This window comes from Oratosquilla oratoria, chromosome 15 (genome assembly GCF_046742065.1).
Source record: "Oratosquilla oratoria isolate Oo_2021 chromosome 15, ASM4674206v1, whole genome shotgun sequence".
In the NCBI taxonomy this organism is placed as follows: domain Eukaryota; kingdom Metazoa; phylum Arthropoda; class Malacostraca; order Stomatopoda; family Squillidae; genus Oratosquilla; species Oratosquilla oratoria.
In genome coordinates, this window is record NC_134791.1 from 67,291,608 (window position 1) to 67,318,189 (window position 26,582).

General features: G+C 37.3%; 1 protein-coding gene across 10 annotated transcripts in view; it reads left to right on the top strand.

Annotated features, from left to right (window-relative positions):
- The window catches only part of LOC143033486 (protein FAM135A), a 1,114,982-nt gene that overhangs the window by 480,294 nt on the left and 608,106 nt on the right, over positions 1–26,582 (top strand). For all 10 annotated transcript variants that reach the window (XR_012967181.1, XM_076198980.1, XM_076198982.1 and 7 more), the window contains one exon: positions 2,158–2,388. Coding sequence is in view for 9 of the 10 variants with exons in the window: in XM_076198980.1 (XP_076055095.1) it covers positions 2,158–2,388 (231 nt within the window). In the remaining variant the exon portion in view is untranslated. The remainder of the gene's footprint in view (positions 1–2,157; positions 2,389–26,582) is intronic.

Consider the following 26,582-nt stretch of genomic DNA (forward strand, 5'->3'; position numbering starts at 1 on the left):
TTGATGGGTGGTCTAACATCCATAATGAGCACATAATATGTGTTACTCTAACAACATCCACTGGTCAGATTTATTTAGTTGACACAATAGACACATCAGGGAAACCTCACACTGCTGAATATCTTCTACAACTTGTTCAAAATTCGATCAAGAAGGCTGAACAAGATTTTGGTTGTCACATTGGAAGTGTTGTGACAGACAATGCAGCAAATGTCACCAAGATGAGAAAAGTCTTGGAGGGATCGAGTGAACCTGAGCATACCATCCTCACATACGGCTTATACCATTCCATGTATACTTGTGGCAAGTCTATATAACTGCTCCTTATGTTGATATGCTAAAAATGTCATTTAACAATCAGATCGCATATCAGATAGCAATCCCATAATATTTAAAATCTATAAAAATATATATATATTTAAATCAAATAAATTTGATAAAAAAAAAATAGATTTTTTATATTTTTTAAAAAAGAAAAAAAAAAATTGCCAACCCTGGTGTCCACTAACCTCATACAATAATACCTGTTAAGTCCGGCTAAAATTGGCATTTCAAAGCATAACAGTGCCTTAAAAATAGTTTCTTATTTCACTATAAAAGTTTATATTAACTTATACTGCATTGAATAAGTCAATAGTTGATATATTTGTCCTATATACAATGTTAGGTTTCTAGTTTTGATATATTTGTCCAATATAAAATGTTAGGTTGCAAAGAAAGCAATGGCCTCCGCTAGCGGACCCAGGGATCTGGGTACGCACGTCCTGTGTAATAGTAGTCCTTGATATATATATATATATATATATATATATATATATATATATATATATATATATATATATATATATATATATATATATATACATATATGTACAGGTGTACCTCACCCTACATTGTAAATTGGTTCCACAGGTCGCAACTGATGTCTCAAAATAACCACACTATAAACCACAAATAAACAATCCCCATTGCTGGCAGAGGTGGATAAAACAATAGTGTGTGGAAAAACTATACATGAATTTAAGAGCAATCTAGACACTGTGAGATACAAAGACGGGACACTATGAGCATAGCTCCTCTTCCTGTAAGATACAACTAGGTAAATACTAGATAAATACACAATGGCACAGTGGTAGCAATTGCGGCTGCCACTACAGCGGTTCAAGTTTGAATCCCGCCCAGGGCTGAAATAATTTCAGTATCACTGTACTGCGAATCACTACTCCAACTTGGTAATATATGAGCTCTAAGCTCTCTTCTGGGAGGGTAGTAGCTGTTGATCATGAGTACAACATGTGATCCAAGACCATGGCGAATTACACATGCACATATATATATATATATATATATATATATATATGTATATATATATATATATATATATATATATATATATATATATATATATATATATATATATATATATATATATATATATATAAATCTGATTCATCCCAGACTGGAATATGCAGTGATGGTAAGGTCACCACACCTGAAGTCAATCTTTCCTTTGCCCCAGATCTCTCTTGCAGGAGATCCATGGCTTTCGGGTACCCTGGTATCACTTAAAGAATGATGTAAGAAGAATAGAGAGAATTTAAAGAGCAGCAACCAAGATGATCCTAAACCTAAATGACAAGATGTATGAGGAAAGACTGAATAAACTAAGAGTTTTCATGTTGAAAGAGTGAAGAGAGGCAACAAGGCACTACACCTCAATTCCTTTTTTCCTTTGCCCCAGATCTCTCTTGCAAGAGATCCATGGCTCCCAGGTAACCTGGTAATGCATAAAGAATGATGTAAGAAGAATAGAGAAAATTCATAGGGCAGCAACCAAGATGATCCTAAACCTAAATGACAAGATGTATGAGGAAAGAATGAACTGAGACTTCTCTCATTGAAAGAGTGAAGAGAGGCAACATGATATTGATATCTAGATCAGTTCAGCAATGTGTTTCCCCAGGATTCATTACTTCTACTGCCTTTCATTCCTTCCATATTGCTTTTCCACAGTTTAAGTTGTCCTTTGGAGTCTGATTATGTGTAATTCAAGTCACCCTTTAGAGTTGTGTGTGTTTTATGCACACATATTGATTAATCTATGTATATAAAAAAAAAATTAATAGAAAAGCTCAATAATAATTTCTTTGTAAACAGCACAGTACGACAAAGTGTGGTGGTGGTTTTAGTGGTAGCAGCTCATGGCGTCTTGCCCAAGCACGTGCTACTCATCGCACCATCTGTACACTACTTCTTGCTGCACACACTGCCCTCACTGCACATCTGGAAGCCATCACTGCCATTCTTCCGCCCTGGGCCCCACATGCTCCTCCACCACCCACTCCACCAGCAAGATTGAAAGTTGATAACCTCTCAGATGTTGCCAAGGTGAGGTGCCACTATTTATAGTTTTTGCTTGTGTGACAGAGGTATGAGAAGTTTATCTATACTAGAATCTTGATACAGATAAGTTCGTATGGGCTTTAATAAATAGAGCAAGTAAAGAATTATTATTTTTGTGTCATGTGGGAATGGACTTTATCTTTCTTTTAGTTTGAATCTATTAAATCATGTATGAGATAAAAAATCACTTTTACATGAGATGATAGTAATGAATACTTGTATTTCTTTCCTTTACCTCTGATTAAAGGAAAACTAAGATACTTCAGACATTCAGAAACACTAAGCTTAGAATGTAATGGTTGTCAATGCTCATCAGTAGGTGTCTCCTGTAGTTATGGTATTGCTGCCTATTTCTCAGTTATGCAGTTATTTGAGTGTATGTGTTGCACATGCAAGTAGCTGCATGTTTATCGGAGTAGATTCCTCATTAGAGCATAGCATAAACCCATGATAATGAGTGTATCTACAGATTAAATATGTTATTAATAATGATAACTCTTGGCCTTGAGTTTCACTGATTGAAAAACCTGCATTTCCACAATAGCAGGTCATTGGGTTTTCCTATGGACTTCACAGGGAAGAAACTTAGGACTGTTGCCAGTAGAATATTAGTGCAGATCTGTTTCTATGTCACCAGCAAATAAGAGGAGGAAGAGAATAGTTGCTGGTTCTCAGTACTCTTTATTTGAAAAAGTGGGAGAAAATAGTCAAAGGTTTTATAAACAATATTAGGATGGGTCTGCAGACTGAGTGCATGCCCCCTCAATTTGCATCTCCAGATAGAGTTGAGGATGTTCATAGATTTTTGAAGATGGGCAGGGGGAGATGCTTCTTACCAATGTCCATTTTGTGGTACCACCACTAGTAGGTATTTCTTACTGGTCTCATTGCATTGGTTATGGCTGACATGTTGCTTATACAGGTCCTTCATGTCTGATGACTACATCACCTCATGTCACTGCAATCCTACTGCTGTCATGTCATGGAGATGTACCTCCTTGAGGAGCTAGAGGCCACAGATCTTCTACAAGAGATAAGGGGAAATAGATTGATTGATTGAGTATGTCATGGATAGGTGTGTGTGTGTGTGGGTGGCTTCTAAGTATTGATCAAGATTGTATTGGAGGTCACCCTCATGGGTTGTGGCATGTTGCTGAGTATAATGTTCAGCAGCAGTGGTCTCATACCAGTCAGTAAAGGTTCTCAGTCCCATCCTACATGGTGTGTAGAAGAAGCTCCATTCTGGAGTGATCACCAGTGAGAATGGTGTTATTTCACTCCCAACAATGTTGGTACACTAAAAAATGAATTTTTTGACAATTTTGCAAAAACTTTTGGAAAAATAATTTGAAGTATGCTCAACATTCTGGTGAAGTAAGAGTGTAGTATGGCATCATTTACTATTTTGTATTAATTTTTCAAAAAAACATATCTCAAGCAGGCAATGCCCCTATGTAAAGAGACATGGCATAATACTGGCTTTCTATTTGACATTTACATTTGAAGTTTTTCTTGTATATAAAATCTTAGAAGGGTATATGGATACCTGTCAACTTATACTGGCAGTGAGATGTGAAGGCAAGAAATGCAAAGTAACAATTCACTATGTATTGCTCAAGTGTTGCTGTTGATTTTTTTTCTTTCTTTTCTTTTTTTCCCAGTTGTATTATATGGGAAGGGGAGCTATGCTATGCTTGTAGTGACCCATCTTTGTATCTCACAACATCCAGTTTGTTCATAATTTCTTGTATGGTATTTGTACACATTATTGTTTTGTCCAATTTGTTCCAGACATCCACCACTGTGTGGAATTTATTTTTTCACCTAGTTGTATTATATGGGAAGAGGAGCTATGCTTGTAGTGACCCATCTTTGTATCTCACAACATCCAGTTTGTTCTTAATTTCTTGTATGGTGTTTGTACACACTTTTGTTTTGTTCAATTTGTTTGTTTTTTAGTTTTTTTTTTTTTTTTTTTTTTTTTTTTTTTTCTTCCCTGTCAAGGACATCCATGCTTTTCATGATTCTGTAAATGGCCAATAGATAACCTCTTTCTCTTCTTTGATCCAGGGTCGGTAGTTCCAGTTTAGACAATCTTTACTCGTATGTCAATTTTCAGTGTTGGGGCCATCTTGGTCATTGCTCTTTGGATTCTTTCTGTATTCCTTATATTCTTTTTCATAATGGGTATCCATAGTGTTGCAGTGTACTCCAATTTTGGTCTGAACAGTGTGACTAATATTTTTTTTTTAACCATTACCTCATCCAAGTAATTAAAAGCCACCTTTATTGATCTTAGTAGATTGTAGGTTTCTCTGACTATTTTGTTTATCTGCTTGTCTGGGGACATATCTTTGGTGATAATTACTCCTAGGTCATTTTCAGAACCAACTTTCTTTACTTCCTTTACACCAGTTTTATATTGTCCTTACATTTGTATTTTACCTTTTCCAAATTCCATTATACTACATTTCTTAATGTTGAAGTCCACTTACCACTTTTGACTCCATTCCCAGACCTTGTCCAGGTCTCTGCAGTGATTCACAATTTTTTTTTCTGTACTTACTTCCTTTAGTAGTTTTTTGTCATGTGCAAAGAAGATCATGTAACATTCTACACCTTCATTTATGTCATTCACATATATAGCAAACATTATTGGAGCTAATACTGAATCCTGTGGGACTCCACTTATCATTTCTTCCCAAGTAGTTTTTATCTCTTCAACACCACTCTCATTTGTTTCCCATACAAGATTTCTTCCATACATTTAAATAATTTTCTGTGTATACCTCTTGTTGTTTTGTGTTTTCTTAATAGTTTTTTGTGTGGTACTTTATCAAATGCCTTTTGTAAGTCCAGGAAAGCACAGTATCCCCATCCATCTACTTCTTGCATTATATCTATTAACCTTGAATAGAAACAGATCAAATTTGTGGCACATGATCTTCCCTGTATAAAACCTAATTGTTTTGGATTTATTATACTGTTCTCCTCTGGATGTTTAGTCCATCAACTTTTGATGACTTTTTCACAGATTTTAGCTCTTGTACTTGTAAGGAAGACAGGTCTATAGCTTGTTGGGTCTTCCTTGTCTCCCCCTTTATATATTGGCATGATATTAGCATTTTTCCAGTCTTGCAGTACCTTTCCTTCTTTGAGTAAGCAATCTATTAGCTTACATATTTTGTTTGTTAGTTCATCTATACAGGAATACCTCACTATACGACCAAGTGCTATAAAGTAGTTAAAACAAATTTTGGGTGTATGTGAAAGCCCCAGGCAAAAATTGAGGAGGGGGTTGACAGGGTCCATGAACACAACACACCTATTTACATGTAAAACATACCTCGATATATGAATTTTTGCATTGCGACCTCTCAGCTGGGAACACAACTTGGTTGTTTGTTGTTGTTGTCGTTCCCTAGACTGTCTGTCCGAGCAGTCCCGTCTCCCCAAGGAATGCCACAGCCGAAACTGGGTTTTCCCACAAATCCTTTATAGAGTGTATGTTGTGTTGTTTGCGTGCATGATTGTGTATAATGCAGTCTTCCATTATGTGTTGTATGGTATGGGGTGAAGTGTTACATCCTGGGCAGCTGTTCACAACACGGTCGTCCAGCCTCTTCTGGTAGCTTAGAAGTTCTGGGTGGTGACCGCATCGCAGTCTGGCCAAGTGGACTCTGTCCTTTCGTGGGAGAGAGGATTCAGAAGGGTGGATATCAGGGGGTCTGGCATGCAGCAGTGTGTTGTCTTTCAGTGTGTTAATGGAGCGGTGAGTGATATGATTATGAATATGTTTCCGGAGGCTGGTATTTGGTGGTTGTGGAGGAAGAGAAGAGAGTATCTGTGCGTAATAAAGGTCTTTGGGTGTAGTTTTAACGTTTCTTGGTGTGTGTGGGTGTTCTGCTATGTAGTGTAGCGGGTGTGATGTGTTTGTGGTGGCTGCAGCAAGTGTTTGTGTGCCTCTCATGTCGAGGTGGTCCTTGACTTTGAGGACTTTTGTTTCATGGTGTAAATGGTCTGTAGGTGTTGTGTTTGTGCAGCCTGTAATTGTTTTTAGGGCTTTGTTTTGTATGATTTGAAGGGTGTTGTGGTGTGTCTCACTGAGATTAGGAGCCCATGCAGGACTCGCATAATTCATCACTGAGCGTATGCATTGTTTGTATATTGTTATATTATTTTCTTTGTTTTGTCCAAATGTTGTTCCAGTGATTGACTTAAGTGCGTTAAGTCTAGGTGTGCATTTGTTTTTTATGTTTGTGAGGTGTTGTTTGAAAGACATGGATGTATCGTATGTTACACCAAGAATTTTCGGTGTGTTTGTGTGTGGTATTAGAGTGTTGTTGATGTAGAGATGAGGTATGTATTTGTGTTCTTTTGTCCAGTTGGTGAGAAGTGTTGCTGTAGATTTGGTTGGAGCTATTTTGAGTCTGTTTGTGATGAACCATGTGTTGAGTGTGTCAAGGTAAGGCTGGATTATTTCTGCAGCTTTGTCTGTGTTACGATGTGTGCATGTGATTGTTATGTCATCTGCGTAGGAAGAGATTTGTATTTCTGAGGTGTCTGGTGTGGGTAAGTCATGCATGTATAGATTAAATAATGTGGGGGATAGAACTGAGCCCTGTGGTACTCCGTTCTTAATGTTTCTGATGTGCGATGATTGGCCATTATATGACACATGAGCATTCCTGCCTGCCAGATAATTGGCCAGCCATCTTTTGGTGTTATTGTGCATGTCTGTGTTATATATTTTATTTGTTAGGTTGTGGCGGGGATAGCATCAAAAGCTTTACTAATGTCCAATGTTATAAGAAGTGTTCTGTGGTGGGGCCTATCTGAATTGATGCCATCTAAAATTCTTTGTGTGAGGTTTGTCAGAAGAGTGTTTGTGGAGTGTAGTGGCCTAAAACCGTGTTGTGAGTCAGCAAGGGGAATATATGGTGTGACAAGTTTAAGTATTAGGCGTTCAATGACTTTAGAGGGGGTGCAGAGAAGTGTGATTGGGCGGTGCGATGTTGGGATTGTTGGGTCTTTGTTCGGTTTTGGAATGGTGATTATTTTACCATGCTTCCAGATGTCGGGTGTAGTGTTGTGTGAATAGCTGTAGTTTGCAATGTTTGTGAGTGCGTGTATACCTTGTGGTCCAATGTGTTTTAGGTGGATGTTGCTTATGTTATCAGGGCCACAGGCAGATGAGTGCTTGAGATTATGCATTATGAGTTTTGTCTGACTGTCTATGAAGGGTGTATAGTCTGAGTCTGTGGGGAAGTCTTTCTTACGTCGAATGGTGCGTCGGTCGTCAGGGTGAGATGTAAGATGGCTCGTCTGTGCAAAATGACGTATGAGTGCGTTTGCTTGTTGTCTGTTTGAGGGTAGATTATCTGTTGTTGTGATTATTGCTGCGTGAGAGCGTGTAGTGTTAGTGTTGGATAGTGTGATGCTGTTGAGTGTTTTGTACAATTTGCTGGTGTTTGTTTTGTGATCAAGTGTATTGATAAAGTTTTGCCAATTTTGTGTTTTTTGTTCATGTATTTTATTGGCAATCACAGTGTTTAGTGTTTGTATTTGGTCTGCTATGTTTTGAGGAATAGGTGTGGGGGTATCGTGTTTAAGTGTGTCACGTTGTCTGATGAGGCCTTGGATTTCTGGTGTGAAGTTGGGGTTGTGTGATTTTCTGTTGCCTCTAGGGATGTATCTCTTGTCTGCGTTTTGTATGATTGTATTAAAAGCGTGCACAGCATTGTTTATGTTTGTGATTGGTGTACTGTTAAGTGTTTCAAAATGTTGTTCTGTCTCTTCAGTAAAAGCTTCCCAGTTAGCTCTCTTGTAATTGGTGTAAGTGTGTCTGTGGCCAGCTGGGGTGCATCTTGTTTTGGTGGTGATGATGATTGGAAGGTGGTCAGAGCCAAGGGCTCCGACCACTCTCCATGATGTTGTTGGGGTTAGGCAGGGGGAGCAAAAGGTGATATCAGGAGAGGAGGGAGTGTAGAGGGCTTGGTATGGGATGTGTGTATGATTATGTGTGTTGTTCATGATAGTCAATGAGTCGAATTGAGTCTGTATATCAAGCCCTCTGTCTGTGTCAGGGTTGTCGACATACCAGGCAGACGATTTGGCGTTGAAGTCACCACCCATGATCAGGTTTGGGATTGAGGTTAGTTGGCTAAGTTGAGGTCTGAAGGTGTTTGGAACTGTGGGGGATGATTGGTTGTATAGTGAGGTATTCCTGTATATTCTTTTAGTATCCAGTTTACAATTCCGTCTGGGCCATGTGATTTTTTGACATCAAGGTTCATTATTTGGTCCCTTATCTGTGTCACAATTATTGCATTCACTGGGAGGATCCTACTCCTCTTCCTTCATCCCAGTTGTGCATATTTTCTTTTGTGAATGCAGGCTTAAAACTTTTGTTCATAATTTTAGCCATTTCTATATCTTTTATATATTCTGTATTCCCTTGATATAGTTTCACTATTTCCTGTTGATTTTTTAGTTTACCATTTACATATCTTTAGAATAATTAAGGTTAATCTTTACATTTGGCTATTATGTCTTTTTCATATTTTCTTTTTCTTCCCTGCATATTTTTACATATTCATTTATTAGTTTAATATATATTTGCCACTTCCCAGTTTTTCTTTTCATCTTTTCCAAGCTTTGTCTCTTCTATTTGTTTGTATCACTATATTTATTGTTGCACTAGCACTTAATGTACACCTTTTCCTGTTTTTGTTTTGTTACATTTTTATCCACTCCTCATTATAAATTCCTTTTAATATCGTCCATTTCTCTTCCACCTGTGTTTCTTCATTAAAAAAGTTTTTCCAACTCGCTTTTTGAAAGAATTTTCTGAGTTTCCCAAAATCCACTTTGTTATACATCAGTGTTCCTTTTCAGTGTTTCTCATTTCTTTGGGTACAAAGTGAGTCTCACTATTACAGCTTTTTTTGGGATGACACCTAAGGGCAATTCAACCCTGCTCACATCTAGTCTTCTTTTCGTTGGTTCACTATATTTTTTTCTGCCATCACCATCCTCCATTTTAATTTCTTTTTCACTTGGTGAATTTACTCTAATAATTCATTTCATGCACTCGTTAAGCTAAGCTCTCCCTTTCTCAAACAATACCAGACTAGGTGTCTCTTTCAGCTTAGGGATAAAACTTTTGGGGTAAAGCAAAGTAAATATGAAATGCATCACTTGCAAAACACTGCACTTCATTTATTGTATCTAATTTATCGGTATCTATGCATTTTTCATTTAAATTACTAATAGTCTTTTCATATAGATACCGAAAATATTTGTTTTATCTTTGCAGCTCAATATTTCAGTAACAGTCTTTCTTCACTCATTCTTTCCATGTGTCCAAACCATCCAAATACTCTTTCATCAACCCTATCTCCCAATTCCCTTTCCACCCCTGTTCTCCTCCTCACCACCTCATTTCTCACTCTATCTAGCCTAGTAACCCCCATCATACTTCTCAGACACTTCATCTCAAACACATTCAAACTCCTCTGTTCCGCTCTTATGTTCCATCTTTCTGTCCCACACAGTGCTGTTGGCACAATCACTCCTTCATACAGTCTCCTCTTAGCATCCATTCCCAAATGTCTATTCCTCATTACACTTTTTAATCCACCAAGGCATTTACTCGCTTCTCTTCCATCCCTAATATAATTATACATTTCTTTTTGTCCGCTAAGTCTCTTACTATATTCTCCTTCTCTCTCATCATTTTAATAACTGTGTGTTTTGTTTGTTCTTTCATCTTTTGTGTCACAATATCTTTAAATACAATTTTGTTGTTCTCTTGGACTTTTTTCCAACCCTGTACTTCTTTTGCTATGGACTCTTTATTCTCTTTATTATTATTCTTTAATTCCCCATTCTCATCTTCTACTTCTTTTAACTGTCTTTTTAATTCTTCTATCTCTTTAGTTAGGTTTTGGTTCTCCTTCTTTAGTTCTTCCAATTTATGAACTCTTTCTGTAATCCGTGTAAGTTGGCAGAACCTAACCTCCCAATGTTTGGTCATTTTCTCTAGTTTTTCCTCTACAACTTGCTAATTGAGGGAGGTTGGCATCCCCCTACTCATTAAATCCATGTAAATTATTATCTCCACTTTCTATTGTGCTGTTCTTATCTATATTTCTAAACTTAATGCTCTTACTGATATTTTCAACTTCACCTGCATCATCTGCAGCTCTCTTGTTGACATTTCTTCTGACATCCGGGGGAGCCCATTCGTCTCCTTCCTCATTTCCTTCCATTTCCCACAGCAATCCCTCCCTTTCTACTTTTTCTTCACTTTCCCACTACACCACGAGCTCTCTCCTTCCCTACAAATACAACAAAGGTACTTCCTTGTCATTGAGATCCACGAAAATTGACTTCTTTTCAGGAGTTTCAATCTTCCCCATGAATCCGACGTATGTATTTACCTAGTTGTATTTTACGGGAAGGGGAGCTATGCTCGTGGTGTCCCGTCTTCATATCTCATTTTATCTAAACTATTTTTAAATTCATGTATTGTTTTTGCACACACCACTTTCTCATCTAACTTGTTCCAACTGTCTATTATTCTGTGAGGAAAGTTGTTCTTTTTCAGATCTCTTCTGTAGCTGTCTTTCTTGATTTTCTTTCCGTGCCCTCTTGTATTTCTATCATCCCATTTTATTAGATTCTCTCTATCAATAACTTCTATGCCTTTCATGATTCTGTTAATAGCTATCAAATCTCCTCTCTTCTTTGCTCTAGTGTCTGTAGTTCAAGTTTTGCTAGTCTCTCTTGATATGATAGTTTTGAGAGTGTTGGTGCCAATTTTGTAATTGCTCTTTGTATTCTTTCAAGTTTTTTTATACACTTTTTTGTACTTGGTGACCACATTGTTGCTGCATATTCCAATCTTGGTCTTATCAGAGTGATTAGAATTTTCTTCACCATTTCTTCATCCAGGTATGTAAATGCCACTTTGATTGTTCTTATTAAATTATAAGTTTCTCCAAAAATCTTATTTATATGTTTCTCAGGTGACACATTATTCATAACAATGACTCCCAGGTCCTTCTCATTTTCTACTTTTTTTATTCCTTCTTCTCCCAATTTATATGATCCTGTTATTCTGTTTTTGCTTTTTCCAAATTCCATTATACTACACTTTTTAGTGTTGAACTCCATCTCCCACTTCCTACTCCATTCCCATACTTTATTTAGATCACTCTGTAGTGACTCACAATCTTCTTCCGTGTTCACTTTTTTTAATAGTTTTGCATCATCTGCAAAGAAGCTCATATAACTTTCAATTTCTTCATCCATATCATTAATATATATAGCAAACATTATTGGGGCCAGAACTGTTCCTTGTGGAACACCGCTTATTACTTCATCCCATTTTGAGTGTTTGTCTCTTATCACTACTCTCATTTTTCTTTCTTGCAAAAAGTCTTCCATCCATTTAAGCAGTTTGCCCTGTATTCCTCCTTCAGTTTCTAATTTCTTAAGCAACTTCTTATGTGGTACTTTGTCAAAAGCTTTTTTTAGGTCTAGAAATGCACAATCAGCCCATCCATCTCTTTCTTGTATTATATCTATTAGCCTTGAATAGAAACATATTAAATTGGTGACTCATGATTGTCCTTGTCTGAATCCAAATTGTCTTGGATTTAGCATGCTGTTTTTTTTCTAAATATTTTATCCATTTACTTTTGATCATTCTTTCACAAATTTTTGCTATTGTACTTGTTAGAGAGACTGGTCTATAGTTGGTAGGGTCTTCTTTATTTCCTCCTTTATATATAGGTACTATATTTGCTTTTTTCCAATCTTCTGGAACTTTTCCTTCTTTCAAGGAACTATTTATTATGCAATGTATTTTGTCTGCCAGTTCATTTCTGCATTCTTCAAAATCCAGTTTGCTATTTTATCTGGTCCATGCGATTTTCTAACATCAAGATTACTCAAGTGTTTCATTATTTCATTCTTTGTTACTTCTATTTCTTTCATAGGGGGGACTTTCTCTTTCCATTCGATCTCTTCCAGTTGTATATTCTCCCTTGTAAACACTGATTTAAAATGCTTGTTCATAATTTCCGCCATTTCTATTTCCTCTGTGTATTCAACTCCTTGTCTTAATTTCTCCAAATCTTGTTTGTTTTTCAGTTTGTTTACAAATCTGTAAAATAGTTTTGGGTTGATCTTTACATTTTTCTATGACATCTTTTTCATATTTTCTCTTTTCCTCTCTGCACGCTTGTACATATTCATTTCTATAACAAGTATATATTTTCCATTTTTCAGGTCTTTTATGTTTCTTCCATTTGGTCCAAGCTTTGTCTCTTTTGTCTTTTAACTCCCTACAACTTTTGTTGTACCAGCACTTTACATATTCTTTTTCTTGTTTTTGTCTTGGGACATACTTTTCCACTCCTTTTATATAATTTTTTTTTTTTTTTTTTTTTTTTTTTCAAAATATTCCATTTCTCTTCTACTATTGTATCTTCTTTGTATATTCTTTCCCAGTTTTTATTTTGAAAGAATTCTCTTATTTGATCAAAATTTGTTTTTTCATACATCAATCTTCCTTTTCTATATTGTTCATTTCTTTTCATGTATTTTTTCTCATTTAGTTTAGTTCTATCAATATGTGGTCACTTTTACTTATTGGTGCCTGGTATTCTATCTTTTCCACTATTTCAGGTTCTGATGTGATTATTAGGTCTAGTCTCGATGGTTCTTCTTCATTTCTATACCTTGTGTTCTCTTGAATCCATTGTGTCATTGTGTGGTCAATAATCATATCAAGTAGAACATTTCCCCATGAGTCTTCTCCACCCTTTACGGTCATCTCTTCCCATCAGATTTCTTTGCAATTAAAGTCGCCCATCATAACTATTCTTCCTCCCATGTGTGTATTTACCTAGTTGTATTTACCTAGTTGTATTTTACGGGAAGGGGAGCTATGCTCGTGAGGTCCCGTCTTCATATCTCATTTTATCTAAACTATTTTTAAATTCATGTATTGTTTTTGCACACACCACTTTCTCATCTAACTTGTTCCAACTGTCTATTGCTCTGTGAGGAAAGCTGTTCTTTTTCAAATCTCTTCTATAGTTGTCTTTTTTTATTTTCTTTCCGTGTCCTCTTGTATTTCTGTCATCCCATTTTATCAGATTCTCTCTATCAGTAATTTCTATGCCTTTCATGATTCTGTAAATAGCTATCAAATCTCCTCTCTCTCTTCTTTGCTCTAGTGTCTGTAGTTTAAGTTTTTGTAGTCTCTCTTCATATGATAGTTTTGAGAGTGTTGGTGCCAGTTTAGTAATTGCTCTTTGTATTCTTTCAAGTTTTTTTATACATTTTTTTGTACTTGGTGACCATATCGTTGCTGCATATTCCAATCTTGGTCTTATCAGGGTGATTAGGATTTTCCTCACCATTTCTTCATCCAGGTATGTAAATGCCACTTTGATTGTTCTTATTAAATTATAAGTTTCTCCAAAAATCTTATTTATATGTTTCTCAGGTGACATATTATTCATAACAATGACTCCCAGGTCCCTCTCATTTTCTACTCTTTTTATTCCTTCTTCTCCCAAATTATATGATCCTGTTATTCTGTTTTTGCTTTTTCCAAATTCCATTATACTACACTTTTTTGTATTGAACTCCATCTCCCACTTCCTACTCCATTCTTGTACTTTATTTAGATCTCTCTGTAGTGATTCACAATCCTCTTCAGTTTTCACTCTTTTCAGTAATTTTGCATCATCTGCAAAGAAGCTCATATAGCTTTCGATTCCTTCATCCATATCATTAATATATATAGCAAACATTATTGGGGCCAGAACTGTTCCCTGCGGGACACCGCTTATTACTTCATTCCATTTTGAGTGCTGATCTCTTATCACTACTCTCATTTTTCTTTCTTGCAAAAAGTCTTCCATCCAATTTAGCAATTTACCTTGTATTCCTCCTTCATATTCTAATTTCTTAAGCAACTTCTTATGTGGTACTTTGTCAAAAGCTTTTTTTAGGTCTAGAAATGCACAATCAGCCCATCCATCTCTTTCTTGTATTATATCTATTAGTCTTGAATAGAAACATATTAAATTGGTGACGCATGATCGTCCTTGTCTGAATCCAAATTGCCTTGGATTTAGTACGTTGTTTTTTTCCAAGTATTTTACCCATCTACTTTTGATAATTCTTTCACATATTTTTGCTATTGTACTTGTTAGAGAGACTGGTCTATAGTTGGTAGGTTCTTCTTTATTTCCTCCTTTATATATAGGTACTATATTTGCTTTTTTCCAATCTTCTGGAACTTTTCCTTCTTTTAAGGAACTGCTTATTATGCTATGTATTTTGTCTGCCAGTTCATTCCTACATTCTTTCAGAATCCAGTTTGCTATTTCATCTGGCCCATGCGATTTTCTGACATCAAAATTACCCAAGTGTGTCAATATTTCATTCTTCGTTACTTCTATTTCTTCCATAGGGGGGACTTTTTCCTTCCACTCAATCTCTTCAGGTTGTATATTTTCCCTTGTAAACACTGATTTAAAATGTTTGTTCATAATTTCTGCCATTTCCATTTCCTCAGTGTATTCAACTCCTCCTTGTCTTAATTTCTCCAAGTCTTGTTTGTTTTTCAGTTTATTGTTTACAAATCTGTAGAATAGTTTTGGTTGATCTTTACACTTTTCTATAACATCTTTTTCATATTTTCTTTTTTCCTCTCTGCACTTTTGTACATATTCATTTCTATAACCAGTATATATTTTCCATTTTTCAGGTCTTCTGTCTTTTTTCCATCCGGTCCAGGCTTTGTCTCTTTTGTCTTTTAACTCCCTACAACTTTTGTTGTACCAGCATTTTACATATTCTTTTTCTTGTTTTTGTCTTGGGACATACTTTTCCACTCCTTCTTTGTAAATTTTTGTCAAAATATTCCATTTCTCTTCCACTGATGTTTCTTCTTTGTATATTTCTTCCCAGTTTTCTTGTTGGAAGAATTCTCTTATTTTATCAAAGTTTGTTTTTTCATACATCATTCTTCCTTTTCTATATTGTTCATTTCTTTTCATATATTTTTCTTCATTAAGTTCCAGTTCAATCAATATGTGGTCACTTTTACCTATTGGTGTTTTATATTCAATCTTGTCCACTATTCTAGGTTCAGATGTAATTATTAAGTCTAGCCTCGATGGTTCTTCTTCATTTCTATACCTAGTGTTCTCTTGTATCCATTGTGTCATTGAATGGTCAGTAATCATCTCAAGTAGAGCATTTCCCCATGAGTCATCACCACTCTTTACTGTCATTTCTTCCCAGCAGATTTCTTTGCAATTAAAGTCGCCCATCATAACTATTCTTCCTCCGTCTTCCATTATTTTAGTTAATGCTATCTTTGTATCCTCTAACATACTTTTATGTTCACTCTCCTCCCATGAGGCTGTTTTCGGAGGCACATAATTGATCACAAATTTTCTGCTCTTCTTATCTCGGTCTTCCACTTCTATCATAATCATCTCTACTGTATTCTTTCCATATATGACACCTTTCACGTTTATATCCTTTTTTGTCAGGAACATAACTCCACCCCCTTGTTTTTTCTCTCTGTTTCTAATCCAATAATTGTATGTATCATGTCCTACACTGTTGGGTGGTAGTGGGCCTTTTAATTTTGTTTCTACAATTCCCATTATGTCCGGTTCTTTTTCTTTCAAATAATCATTCAGTTCATTCAATCCTGTTATCAATCCATCTATATTTGTGTAAGACACTCTTAGTTTTCTGCCACTTCCATTGTGTTCTCTGTTTCCCTTATGTTTTTCTTTAGTATGTCGAACTGCTTTATTTTCATGTTCACTACTCTCCAATAGAATCTCTCTTTCTCTGACTCCGTTCTTTCCTCGTTTTTTGCCTTAGCTTCAATTCTTTTCTGCTTTTCTGCCTCTCTTTCCTCCTTATTCATTTCTCTTTTTATCCATACCTTTTTATATTGATCATTTGTTGCTAGTTTCCCTGTCTTGGATAGAATTTTCTCTGCCGTTGTTTGTGACCTGAATTTAATCTTAATTGGTCTGGTCTTATCTGTACTATATTTTCCGAGTCTGAATTTTTCCTCAATTTCCTTTATAATTTCTGGTTCATCTTCCTGGACTAATTTTAATAAACTGCTTACCCTTTCATTTTCCTCCTTGATTCTTGCGGTTCTATCTGGGTTATGTTTCTCTTCCATTCCTAATATAATTATACATTTCTTTTTGTCAGCTAATTCTCTTACTATATTCTCCTTCTGTCTCATCACTTTAATAACTGAGTCTTCATTATGTTCTTTCAATTGCTGTTTGACTATGTCAGTGAATGAAACCTTATTCCCTTCTTGAGTTATTCTCCAATTTTTAGCTTCTGTAGCTATTTTCTCACTGTTTTCATTACTATTCTTCTTCAATTTCTCATTCTCCTCCTTTACATTTCCTAACTGTCTTTTTAGGTCCTCTACTTCTTCAGTTAAGTTTCTGTTAGCCTTCTCTAGTTGTTCCAATCTTTCAATTCTCTGGAAGATGGAGTCTACCTTACCTAACTTACGTTCCAAGTCCTCGATCACCTTATCAACTCTCTCCTCTAGTCTTATCAGTCGGGGGGGGGTTGTGTCCCCCCCACCCTCTTTAAATCCCTGGAACATATTCTCGTCACTTTCTACTGTATTTCTCCTCTCTATACTTCTAATCTTTACATTTTTATTTGCCATTTCGTCATCCGGTGGTCGTTTCATGTTGACCTTACGCCCGTCTGCCTGGGCCAAGTCCTCCACATCCTCATTTCCTTCCATTTCCCCAGCAATCCCTCCCCTTCTCCTCTTTTCCTACTTACCTACTGCCTCACGAGCAATTTCCCCCCCCCCTGCAAATACAAAAAGGCACTTCTCTTTGCGTTGTTATACTCACTCTGCACTTTTCTTCAGAGCGTTCTTCTAGCCGTCCGTTCTTTTAATGTGTGTGTGTGTGTATGTTTGTAAAATATCAGTCAATCAATCCATTGCTCCAGGTCTCTCTTGTAGGAGACCCATGCCATATATCTCCCAAATAACTATCAATGATCACCAGGTAGGTCTGTATGTCATTCAGCAAAGATGAAATATTGTGCTGTTGTCTGGGGAAAGATAATATGGGGAAGTATTGGATGAAGTGTCAGCATCCTCTGTGTGATGGTGGTGTCCAGGGCAGTTTTATTCTATGGCCAGGCCTATTCTATGTTGGCACTGCTTTAAAAGCAGATGGTGTCCTGAACATGTGGTTCTTGCTTGTCTTGAGAGGAATTTTTCTGTGGGACTGATGTTTGGGTGTAGTATTGAATTTGGTTGATTGGTGGTCTATCTTGAAGGACTTATTTTCTGATGTGGCCGTGAATGTGTTTTGTAAATGTATTGTGTAGTATTGGTGGCAGGTTGTTGTATATGTTGGTGCAGTGTGCTGCTGGCTGCACTTGTGTTACATAATGAGATGGGTGGGTGGGGTTGAGGATTCCAAGCACAGAATTGTGTACCTATGATTCTTTTGTGAAACCCTGTAGGGAGAATTTTGGTTTCTGAGTGCATATGTTCTTTTATGGTGGTTTTGGTGCATCCTGTCATTATTCTCAGTGCTTTATTTTGTATAGTTTGTAAAGCATATATGTTTTGCTGATTGTTGGAAATCAAACTGTGGAGGCATAGATAAGTGTATTTACCCAATTGTAGTATACAGGAAAGGAGCAAAGCTTGTTGGGTACCATCTACACTCCAATTTATCCTAGATTTGAATTCATGTATTGTTCCAGCTTGGGCTATATCTCCTCTAAGCCATTCCAAGCATACGCCTCTATATGGAAAACTGTATTTCTTCACATCCTTTAGACATGTTTTCCTTAATTTTTGCTCATGACCTTTTAAAGCCTTCATATAATTAATCAAGAGGTCTTTTAGTAATCAATCTCTTTTAGTGACCTGAATACTGTAATTCTATCACCTCTTCCTCTTTGACCCTTCAAAGTTGGCAGACCTAGTGCTTTTAGTCTTTCCTCATATCTAGTGAATTGTTTGTGGACTGGTCAGTTACCCTCTGTTTGTCAGTTACCCCCTGTTACTCTTTGTCAGTTACCCATGTTTGTGACTGATATTAGTGTACTTATTTTCTTGTTGATTTTTACTGTCAGATCTTAACATGAAAGCTAAAGGTCACATTTTGATTCATGGTTGTCTGGTGTGAGTAGTATTACTGATGATTTTTGAGGTGAAGCTTCCAATCTATTATCTCAATGTCATTATTCTAGGTTGTCTTGGATGTTCTTAGCTGCTATTTTCAAGATTGCTGTGTTATCATCATCAGGTCATCAGCATAAGACTTCTGTGGTACATTCAGAATCTGGTGTTGAAAGAGTACTTGCAAAGTAGTTGAAAATAATAGGTGAGAGCATTGCTCCTTGGGAAATGCCATTGAACAACCTTTTAGTCCTAGAAATTTGTTTATTTCGGATTACACAGGCTGACAATATGAGGAAAGATTAAATATACTAAGATTGCCTACACAAGAAAAAAGAAAGAGATGACATAAGATATGTTTGTAACAAAAATAAAGAGAATACAAAGGGTAATAACATTAGAAAACATTAGATAAACTAGGATTGCCCACATTGAAAGAGAGATGAGGAGGAGATGAATGGATACCTATCTGTTGAACCATGAAAAGTATAGAAAGAATTGACAGAGATCAGTAAGTATGGGATGAGAGAATATGAAGAGGATAAAAAGAAATAAATAGAAGAAACTATGCTTGAAGGCTATTGAGAAGTTAATTTTTCTACATAAATGCAATAATTTGTAGAATAGATTAAAAAGGAACCAATCCAAGCAAATTATATACCAAGAGCTTTTTCCCACTTATAAGAGAGGTAGCTAAGTCAAAGGTACATATCTACTGCCATCCATTCCTCTCCCCTATACCACCCTTTCCTCCCTCTCATCTTAGCTCCTCATGGATGATGGGTCATCCCTGTATCTTGCCCACTACCCTGGGTCAGAAGCAATGCAGCAAGACAGTACATCTACAGCAAGGCTACTTTACTTAATTGGCACCCCCCCCCTCTCTGTCCCCTCATGTAGAAAAAGAGAAGATGGGGGAGAAATTCCTTCAGGCTGCATCAAAATATCATTCACACATAAGCATCTCCTACCCCCCCAATCCCTGCTCCTATCTTCCTTACATAACAGTGTCATCTATACACAGCCACTCTCCATTCATCTCTATCTTTTGCCTTCTCCCTTGCTCAACAGACATTCTCCTCTTTTTCAACACCCCCTTAATGAGCCCTATCTGCTATCTCCTTTTCCACTCCTGCTCTCCCCCTCATCTCCTCATTTCTCATTCTGCCCAACCTTGTAACCCTTACCATACTTATCAGACATTTCATCTCAAACAAGAAAGATCCCCAAAATGAAAGAAATAAAGGTAACACAGAAAGAATTAAGAGACCAAATAAAAAACCTAGATGTTAGGAAATCATATGAAGTGAATAAAGTAAGTTTATTTGCCATTGCATCAATATACATGAAGTGCAGATAATGAAGAGAACACATAGTTCAAAATAACAATTACAGTTGCTGAGGATAACACAAATTGGATATTGGAAGAGTGTATAGATGAACTAACGGACAAATTATACAAGATACTGTAATAGATTTCTCACTCAAAGAAGGAAAGTTACCGCAAGATTGGAAAAATGCAAACATCGTACCTGTTAGTATGTGTCATCATATGTATGAGCCAGGTTGCTGGCTTGTGTGTCGATCATGAAGTCACGAAGTTATGTGTGGCTGCAGGGCGCAGCCAGTGGGCAGTCGTTCGTCAGCTAGTGAGTTGAATAGACACAGCAGAAATTTACACTGGTAGCAGAGCATAGTTGTATGTGGCTTCAATGATGGCGTGTTCAACAAAGTGGCCACCTAAACTAGAGAGTGAAGAGGTTTACGAAAATTGGAAGAAGAAAGACAATGGCATGGAGGTGTTGTTAAAGAAACTTGATGAATTGTTCCTGGCAGATACAGGGCAGCGGCAATTTAGTGCTTTTTACAAACTCTATAACCTTTGGAGAACCTGTGATATAAACATTCGAGATTTCGTGTCTAAATTTGAGCATGTATATTTTAAATTTATGGAACAAGGAATGACAATACCAGGTCCAGTGAAAGCATTCATGTTATTATCTTCATGTCTGCAGTTACGGACAAGAATTATGAAAATATGAAGTCTGCTTTATGTCCTATTTTCGGTGGAGGAATGAGTGGAGTAAATTCAACTGTGTCAAGTTCAATAAGTGATGTAAAGACTGTGAAGAGTGAGCCCGTATTTATCAGCCAAGAAGAAGAGAAAATTAAAGAAGTGATGTATACAAACAGTGGAATACGAGGCAGAGGAATGAGAGGTGGCATATGTAACTATGACCATGGAAGGAGTGACGGCGGTAAATACAATTCTTCAGTAAGGAGACAGAATTCTGTGGGTCGTGACGGTAGAGTGTCGAGGTGTGCAATATATGGTTCTAAATTTCATTGGGCCAGATACTGTCCAGATTCTTATGAGAATAAGAATACCAGCAGCAATGAGAAGGAAGATAAGGAAGAGACGGTTCACCTGTCGTTATTTATGGGTTATACAGGTAATACTGACCAATGAGGAAAACTACAGACTCTAGTTGAAGAGGCTAAAGATTGTGCAGTGTTGGATTCAGGATGTTCAACCACAGTGTGTGGAAACGAATGGCTTGAGAATTTCTTGAGTGGACTCAGTGCTTATGAACATGATAAGATTGTGAAGGAGAGGTCAACATCCACATTCACCTTTCCTGATGGTGCTACAGTTCCCTCCATTAAGCGTATCACACTGCCCTGTTCTATTGGAGGTATGTATGGAACAATTATGACATGTAGTGGAGTGCAATATCCCATTGTTGATGAGCAAGAAATCCATGAGTAATAAATTATTTGAAAATCTCATCGTCAGGTCACTACCTGTTGCCAATCTCAGCATGACTAGGCTGGGTGGGCAAGACAATTGCCTTGACAGCTCTGTGGGAGGAAGGTGATGTAAATAACAAAGCATTGAAGCTTCATAAGCAATTTGGGCACCCTACGACAGCTAAACTTATTAAGCTGATCACTGATGCTGGTATCAAGAATTCTGAGCTAGAGCGGGTCTGTTAAGAGTGTGACTAAAGGATGTATCATTTGTCTCAGACACAAGAAAGCCAGACCTAGACCAGTAGTTTGCATGCCCATGGCATCTAAATTCAATGAAGCCATCACTATGGATTTAAAGTCATGGGGTAAGAAATATTTCCTTGTCATTGTCAATTTAGCCACCAGGTACTGTACTGCAGGAATTATTGGGATAAATGTTCCACTACAGTTGTAATAGGTTTATTTCTGAGCTGGATTGTTTTATTTGGAGCACCCAGAAAAATTCTCACAGACAATGGCTGTGAATTCAATAATGAAGACATCAGAGCATTAGGGGAAGCATTCAATATCAAGATAATAGCAAAATCAGCGGAAAGTCCCTGGAGTAATGGTGTATGCAAAAGACAAAATGCAGTGATGGAGACATAGTGCGTAAAATCATGACTGATGGTGAATGCAACTCAGAAGTTTCTTTGGCTTGGGCAAGAAATGCTCTTTTCTAACCACACTGGTTTCTCCCCCAATCAGCTAGTTTTTGGATTCAACCCTGGTCTACCCAATGTTTATGATAATGACCTTCCAGCATTGGAACCTACTTCAGCATCAAACATTGTGAGAACTAACTTGAATGCCCTACATTTAGCAAGACAGGAATATATGAAGTTCAAAGCAGGAGAATGTCTAGCCAGGGCTTTACAACATAACATACATTCAAACAACCAATTTGATGTCCAAAATGGTGATGAAGTCTTCTACAAAAGGAATGACAGCCCTAGTTGGCATGGCCCTGGCATTGTGATAGGCAGAGATGGGAAACAAAGTGGAGCTCCCCATGTTCAATCTGAAGATGCACAAGAGGAATTTGAACCAACACCGAGAGAGTGTCTACAAGATGTAGAATCAGAATTGGAAAGCAGTGGCAAGATGCAAGATGTTGAATTGGAAAATGATGGTGAGTCAGACAATTGTGAAATGAGTAATAATTCAGGTGGTGAGATAGTTGCTCCAAACCAACCTGCAAGACTTTTGATTGGTCAGCGGATACAAGGTATACATTCTGAAAATGGTGAGTTGATGGTCGGGCAAGTAGTGAGCCATGCAGGAAAGGCCACTGGTAAATACCGGAACTGTTATAACTTAAAGTGGGACTCAGATGGGAGTATATCTTGGGCAGCTCTCAATAAGGACTAAAGTGAATGGGAGATCATCACCAATGATGTGGAGATGATGGTTAAGTTCACTTTGGAAGAGGTTTTGGCTGCCAAGAACAAAGAAATCAAGAAATGGCAGGATCATGGTGTGTATGAGTGAGTGGATGATGTAGGTCAGAAGCCATTGTCTGTCTGGTGGGTTGTGACGGAAAAATACAAGGAAGGAAAATCAGTGGTTAAGGCTCGTTTGGTCGCAAGAGGTTTTGAGGAGGACACATGCGAACTTCGGAAGGATTCTCCTATATGCTCCAAAGAAGTGGTGCGGTTGACTCTGGCACTTGCTGCGACAAATGGCTGGGTATGTCATACTTTAGATGTGAAGGCTGCCTATCTGCAGGGTAATGATATTGAGAGGGTGGTACACTTGCGACCTCCACAGGAATTTGCTGATGGCAGTTTATGGAAATTGAAGAAAACTGTTTACGGCCTGTGTGATGCTGGTAGACACTGGTATCTGCGAGTAAAGAGTCAGTTATTGAGCCTTGGATTGGTGGTGTCATCACTGGATCCAGCATTATTTTCTTGGAGATATAATGGTGAGGTCGCAGGCATTATATGTGTCCACGTTGATGATTTCCTTTGGGCAGGGAAACAGGATTTTAAGAAGCAAGTAATTGACCGTTTGACTCAGGTATTTCTGATTGGCAGCTCAGAGTCCAAGGCCTTCAAATATGTAGGTTTGAATGTCATTTCACACCAAGACGGCAGCATAACACTAGACCAGTGGCAGTATATATTGACCTTGACACCCATGACAATAAGCAGACAGCGAGCCTACGTAAAGGCGAGTGAATTGTTAGAATCAGAACGATCGGAGTACAGGGTTATCGTGGGACAATAGAATTGGATTGCCACACATACCTGGCCTGATATAGTATTTGATGTGTGCGAACTGAACATTACATGTCGCCAGGCATAGCAGACCTACTACGACTCAACATGGTGATTAACAGAGTGAAAACGGATAACATAAGGTTGTTCAAGCCTAAGATGAAGAAGCTTGAAGACTGTTACCTTGAGTGCTTTTCGGATGCGTCATTCACAAATTTGATGAACAGTGGGTCACAGGGTGGCTTTGTGATATTTCTACGAGATGGCAGTGAGAAGAGATGTCCCATTTTCTGGCAGACAAGAAAAATTAGAAGAGTCATTAAGTCCATGCTCTCAGCTGAGCCCATGGCACTTTTGGAGTGTGCTGAGTCTTCAGTATATTTGGCGAGGATCCTTTCTGAAATTTCTGAGTGTCCGGCTCTCAAGATTCGGTGTTTCATCGTCAACAAGAGCCTGGTGGATGCTCTTCACTCATACAGAAATGTGGACGATAAGAGGTTGAGGCTCGACCTTGCAGTATTTCGGGATATGCTGGAACATGGGGAAATTGCAGAGGTGACCTGGGTGGAAACATCATGACAACTTGCTGATTGCCTCACTAAGAAGGGGGTGTCAACTGAGCGACTTCGTGCTGCAGTCAGCCGGGATTAGGGTGTTAACAGCATCAATGTGTACATGTATCTTCACATATTTGTATGTGGATCATTTGGGTTCATGGGGAATGTGTATGTACCCGTATGGTATGTACCTGCATCATCACTTCATCGTCACATATTCAAGATGAAGTACACAAGAAAGAAGAAAAGAGGACGAGTGTTAGTATGTATCATCGCATGTATGAGCCAGGTTGCCAGCTTGTGTGTTGATCGTGACGTCACGAAGTTATGTGTGGCTGCAGGGCATGGCCAGCAGGCAGTCATTCGTCAGGTAGTGAGTTGAATAGACATAGCAGACATTTACAGTACCAATATATAAAGGAGGAAACAAAGAAAATCCTATAAACTTCAGACCGATATCCCTTACAAGCAAAGTAGCAAAAATATGCAAAAAGGTTACAGTAACAAATGGATCAAACACTTGGAAGAAAATAAAATACTAAACCCTAAAGAATTTGGCTTTAGAAGTGGAAGATGTGTACCACAAACTTAATATGTTTTTATTCAGGATTAATAGAAATAATACAACAAAGAGATGGCTGGGCGGATTGCGCCTTCTTGGACTTGTAGAAGGCCTTTGAAAAAGTGCCACATAAAAAACTAATAAGAAAAATTGAAATAATAGGAATACAAGGTAAGCTACTGGAATGGATGAAAGATTTCTTGAGTGGGAGAAAAATGAGTGGTAATTAGAGACAAGAACTCAAACTGGGAAGATATTATAAGTGGCATCCCACAGGGCTCTGTATTGGCTCCTTTAATGTTTGCCATATATATAAATGATATGGATGAGGGAGTGAAATGTTACATGAACTTCTTTGCTGGTGATGCCAAATTACTCAAGAGAGTAAGCACAGAAGAAGACTGCAAATTGCTACAAGATAAATTACATCTATCAACACTGGAATAGAGAAGAGAAAGAGGTGATTTCCTAACTATTTACAGAATTATGAAAGGGATGGCAGTTCTTGATAGAGATGACTTATTAAAATGGGACAGAAGAGAAACAAGAGGACACGAGAAGAAGCTAAAGAAGGACAGTTACAGAAGAAATTTGAAAAAGAATAGCTTCCTACACAGAGCGATTGATGTCTGGAACAAACTGGATGTGGAGAGATACAAAAACATGTCACTACAAGCATAGCTCTCATCCCGTGAAATACAACTAGGTAAATACATAGTGTTGGACATGGGTTATACAATCATTAGATTAAAAGCAGAAATGAGAAACAGGGAGGAGGAATAATGTTCTTAGCCAAGAAAAACTTGAATGTGACGAAGGTTACTAAGGGTAAAGACAGTGTAGAAATGATCATGATAAAAGTTGAAAGAGACATGAAAAGTAGAAAGCTTGTGGTGATTTATGTGCCCCCAAGAACGGGCACTTGGAGAGAGAAAAAGCATTAAATGTTAGAAAATGCAAGGCATTCATTAAACAAGATACTAAAGGATAGAGGTAACCTGGTATTTATGGGGGATTTTAACTGCAAAGAAATCTGTCAGGAGATGACAGTGAAAGGTGGAGAGGATCTATGGGGAAATGTATTACTGGACATGACCATGGAATATACAATGACACAATAGGTCAATGAAAATACCAGATACAGAAGTAATGAAGAACTGTCAAGACTGGATTTAATATTTACAATAGAACCTGAAATTGTGGATAAAATTGAATACATACTTATAGAGGCTGTACTAAAGGAAGAAATATATATGGAGAGAAATGAAAAATACAGAAAATGAAGATTGATGTACAACAAAACAGAATTTGGAAAACTTAAGAAATTATCAAAATGTAAATTGGGAGAGGATCTATGGGGAAATGTATTACTGGACATGACAATGGAATATACAATGACACAATAGGTCAATGAAAATACCAGAAACAGAAGTAATGAAAAACTGTCGAGACTGGATTTAATATTTATAACAGAACCTGAAGTTGTGGACAAAATTAAATACAAGACACCATTTGGAAAGAGTGATGACATACTTATAGAGGCTGAACTGAAGGAAGAAGTATATATGGAGAGAAATGGAAAGTACAGAAAAGGAAGATTGATGTACAACAAAACGGACTTTGGAAAACTTAAGAAATTATTTCAAAATGCAAATTGGGAAAAATTCTGCATTGAAGAGACAAAAGTCGAAGAGAAATAGGCAATCTTGATGGAAATCTATAATGAAGGAGTGAATAGATATGTCCCAATAGAGAAACAAGAGAGGGTGTATGTTAAATGCTGGTTCAACAGAAGATGC